We start from the raw sequence: 4,462 nt of genomic DNA, 5'->3' as shown, positions 1-4,462 counted from the left end.
AGAGAGTGTTTCTTCATCTCGAGAAGTGAATGAATTAAAGGTTTTGATGATATCCACGAGACCAACAACCTATGGGACCATGCACCGAAAAAAATGTAACCTAACTCCATATTCCTTTCCAGATCCGATTTCCGGCTATGACTTTTCATAGTCAAACTAGTAGTCTTCCTCATCTTATCCTCTTTAAATAAACCATGCACAGTTATGCCCACCTCCAAGATGAACCCTTAATGGGCCCAAATGTCTGCTTATGTTGTGCACTCAATGAGAAGTGGTGTTCAGTTTCAGCAACCCCTTTTTCACAAAACTTGTAGATCCTCTTCTCCCATTCCTCTTTAGGCCTTTTTCCATCTACCTATCTCACATCTAACATGATGTGAATATGTCCTTAGCTGATCCACTAACACCCTAGCCTTGTCATTGATAGTTGACTCAAGATAAGCTTGTTCCCCATGTACCCTAGTAGGGTTGAACATCCTAATATATTGAGTCTTTTTCTGCCCCATGTTATGAGACCACGTAATAGTTACACAACCACTTTATAATTTGTTTCATCCAAGTCTTTTGCATATGAGCTAAACCCTCTTTCATTGCAATTTTGAGTCAATGTTAGTTATTCATGCTTTCAAGTTTCTTTAAATAGCTTATTAGCCATGTCATTATTGTCATCTCCAACGGGTACACATCAAAAGCTAAGAGAATTTCATATGGAATTAAGGCCTTGACTTTGATATTGCTAGTGGTTAAGTTGAACTTCTAAATGGGTTTGACATCATTTTCAAAGCTATGAACTTCACAATGCAACATACCAAACATGATTCGAGTAGTACCAAATACAAATTAAAGAGGCTTCAATTAAATTAAATGAATGGAGTGTTGTTATTAACCCAAGTAACAAATGTAAACCATTGATTTTTAGTGATGGGAAGAATATATTTGCAAGAAAAGATTGTTGATGATTTATGTGCAAAAGTGTATGTTATTAATTGCATATTAAAATGGAAGCGTGTGACACGACTTTTGTCAAATGATTGAAATTGCAAATTTCTATAGATACACGTGCAAACATAAGTAAAAACTCACAACACTTCATTTGCCACTTTGAAAATTCCAAGGAAGCGAATTATTTACACCAAATATTACACCTAGTTTTTTAAGTACTATACATTTTGGACATTTGTAAGTAATCTTAAAGAATGATGATCATTCATATTGTATATTTGAAAATATCAAATTGTTACATCATTTTTCTTATAATGATAGTCAATCTATGAATATTTTTCTTTTTCCAATAATTACAAAAGGAAATATGAAAATAGACTATAATTCATATAATTACAATATTTCTTAACCATTTTTTAAAAAAAACCTTTAATTTATATACAGTTGATTTATGCTATTTGCTTACATGTTATTGATAATCTATCCCAAAAATTCTAATTTAAATAAGACAAATTTAATTTATTTTTTGTACAAAATAAGTACAATCAAATTATTTTTTGAAATTGTATCATTTCTTAACCACAAACTTGAATATATTATTTGGAAGCCAATTTTTTTAATTTAAAAAAACATATAATATTTTTAACAAGAATCTACCTACCTTGAACATATCTAAACTAACTACTAATTAAAAACCATTCATCTTTAACTTGGTGGATGTTGGAATAATTTCTTCTTACATAGGGTGTTCCTGAACTAGTAAATAAACTAAATACTTTTAACAAGAATATGCTTTTAAAGATCAAAACCCAAAATCTACCTATTCTTAAAAACATATTTATCTTAGAAATGAACAACCAATATATTTTAGTGTAAAACAATATAAACGATTCTCTGTCTATTCCACGTGGCCATAAACCAAACATTTTATTTAAACAAAATATGGACGGCTGTCTATTCTTTTTTGCAACAAAATAAAATATATAAATTAGCAATGCTTCTAAAATTCCAGGTGAACCATTCCAACACGAGTTGGGTCATCCCAGCTCCATATCAGAAAACGATACATTTTATTTAGAGGCTATTAAATAGAAATACGCTTCACAAAACCCTGGATTTTGAGCTTCCGCTGGATTTCTTTCAATCATGGTGTCACAATACCTGCAACATGACAGACGATTGAAAAATTTATCAAAAATGCGAATCAGAAAGAAAACAACTTTGAAGAGATCGACACGAAGATGTGCTTACTTCCGCATCGAGTTTGATGAGGAACATTTCTACCGCAGCTCTGGACGATGCTCACAACTTTGGGGACATTAATGTAGGCAGCAATTGCAGGCGTGACCTTAGGGCACACGCACGACATGTCGGCGCTTCTGATGAGACCACAGCACGCTGCGGAAGGAGCTTGCCCCTGCAATATTGGCGCGCAGTTGCTCGCCAAACCCTGAATCTCATCTCCACACTTGTCTCCTCTCACGACCGCCATTATCACAAACAGAAAGATCAATGATGCTCTCACCCTCGCCATTTCCTCACTCAATTTCAGCTATGGTGAGAGGGCTTTTCATAGCCCATTTCTAAATGCCGTGAGCAAGGGTTTCAAGATTTCAAGGGTCGCGTTGATGCGATGGATTTGGCGAAAGAAGCGATTTTGAGTCGAAATCAACAAGGTATAAGTGATTTCGAGTTGAAATCGCCATTCCGTAAGCGTATCCAACGCGGAAATAAGCACTGGTTGAATCGGAGATTACTGAAGTCGCTGGTGCCTTTACTTGTGGCATCCATGGATTGGTTTGGGGTCTCCTCCAAGTTCGTATTGTCCGTTCAGAGTTATCTATGAGACTGCACATTTCAAATGTACCGAACATTGACTTAGAAAATAATAAACGCGTCTAGAATGTTGAAAAGATTTTCTCCGTTGGAAGCGCATTTCAAATGTACCGAACATTGACTTGGAAAATAATAAACGCGTCTAGAATGTTGAAAAGATTTTCTCCGTTGGAAAATGATAAATGTGGGTAGGATGTTGAATAGAAAATATAGGTTGAAAAAATTGATGTTAGAGAAATTGAAATCTATCTATTTTTTTTCATTGGAAAAGAGTTGAATTCACTATCATTTAGGTGTTTAGGTGATTAGAATATGGACTTCCCCATTCCATTAGAGTAGAAATTAAGATCTTGTGAACTAATATGGATTTTAAGATGATCTTTTGAAAATGTTTGTAGAGAATTACAAGGGAAACGGTCTAATAGTTACTCAGGTTGACTTCGCACACCTACAGTTCTTAATCCATATGTCAAAATTTGTAAAAAAAAATCGGTTAACCTTTGTAGGTGAGTGAAGAGCTTAAAGCTAACTTTTCCCATTTCCTGCATTTAGGAGCTTTCTTAGAAACTCGTAGAGTGTGAGGTGGTCTAAAAGTGTTATTTTAAAATGTTTGTCAAAAACCCGCCACTAAGACCTCCCAATAGTCGCTCACCAAAGAAATAGGACTTTTTGCACAAATGGGCCAATTACCAACCAAGAAAACTAAAAAAGATCAACTATTAGTAAATGTGCGATTGACTATTAGTACATGTGTGATCATTTTCCTTTTGTTTTCATTTCCATTTTTAGATTATCTTCTATCAATTAAGTATATAAAGAATCTATTTTAAATTGTCGTTAATATCATGACAACTTTAACAATAAGAATTTTCCTTACTGCTTATTTCCTTCTTCTCACATCTCAATTTTGGGTATGACTTATTTACAAGGGAATGCAAGGGAAAAAAATTATTTTAGCTATGCACATTTCAAATATAACATGGCTTTGAAAATAAATTTGTGTACAATATTGAATAGAAATTATGTTTTGAGTTTGAAAAAATATTGAATCGAAATTGTGTTTTGAGTTTCAAAAAAAGGAGTGAAATTTGTGTCTATCATATCATATTTTTAATTACAGTTAAATAATATGTTAATTATATTTTTATAAAATTTGAAAGTAGTATCTGATATAATAAAGTAGTGTTGTTTAAAATATCTTATTATATAACAATAATTTGAAAAAATATTTAATATGCATTAATTAATTATGTTTTATATGTAACATTTAAATATTGATTTTAATTTATTGGGGAGGTATTCTAAATACTTTTGAGTAACATTAAGATAATTTTAGAGTTGTATGGATAAAATATACTTTTTGCAGTAAAGAACAATAGAATATGAATTAAGGTTTCTCAGAATCATTAAGAAATTAGTGAACAATAACCCTCCAAAGAGATGTTATCCCATGGTACATAATGATTGTTAGATGTGCATTGTCTTCAACATTATAGAAGAAAAAAAAGAATCTCGAATCTAAAAAGTAGAAATATTTCATACATTGTATGGTAAATTCTTATAAGTTGCTTATATTGTACAAGGTTGAAGAAATTTTTTTTTTGCTTAGAGAGATTGAAATCAAGTTGATCGATAAAGCTCAAGATGACATTTTGAATATGCGCATAGAGAATCTATGGGCCAC

General features: G+C 32.3%; 1 protein-coding gene across 1 annotated transcript; it reads right to left on the bottom strand.

Moving 5' to 3' along the window:
* Window positions 1-1,807: 1,807 nt before the first annotated feature.
* On the bottom strand, window positions 1,808-2,646 carry LOC149554058 (non-specific lipid-transfer protein 2G-like). Its single transcript, XM_089789397.1, has 2 exons — window positions 2,194-2,646; window positions 1,808-2,103 (listed from the first exon to the last, which is right to left on the bottom strand). Exons 1-2 carry the CDS (start codon window positions 2,474-2,476, stop codon window positions 2,087-2,089), a joined length of 300 nt encoding a protein of 99 aa, XP_089645523.1. The 5' UTR covers window positions 2,477-2,646; the 3' UTR covers window positions 1,808-2,086.
* Between the last annotated feature and the right edge of the window lie 1,816 nt (window positions 2,647-4,462).

Source organism: Cupressus sempervirens, chromosome 6 (assembly GCF_028749045.1).
Source record: "Cupressus sempervirens isolate cs-2001-9-10 chromosome 6, ASM2874904v1, whole genome shotgun sequence".
Classification (NCBI taxonomy): domain Eukaryota; kingdom Viridiplantae; phylum Streptophyta; class Pinopsida; order Cupressales; family Cupressaceae; genus Cupressus; species Cupressus sempervirens.
Note: the sequence above shows the minus strand (reverse complement) of the source record. Positions and strands in the feature narration are given on the sequence as shown.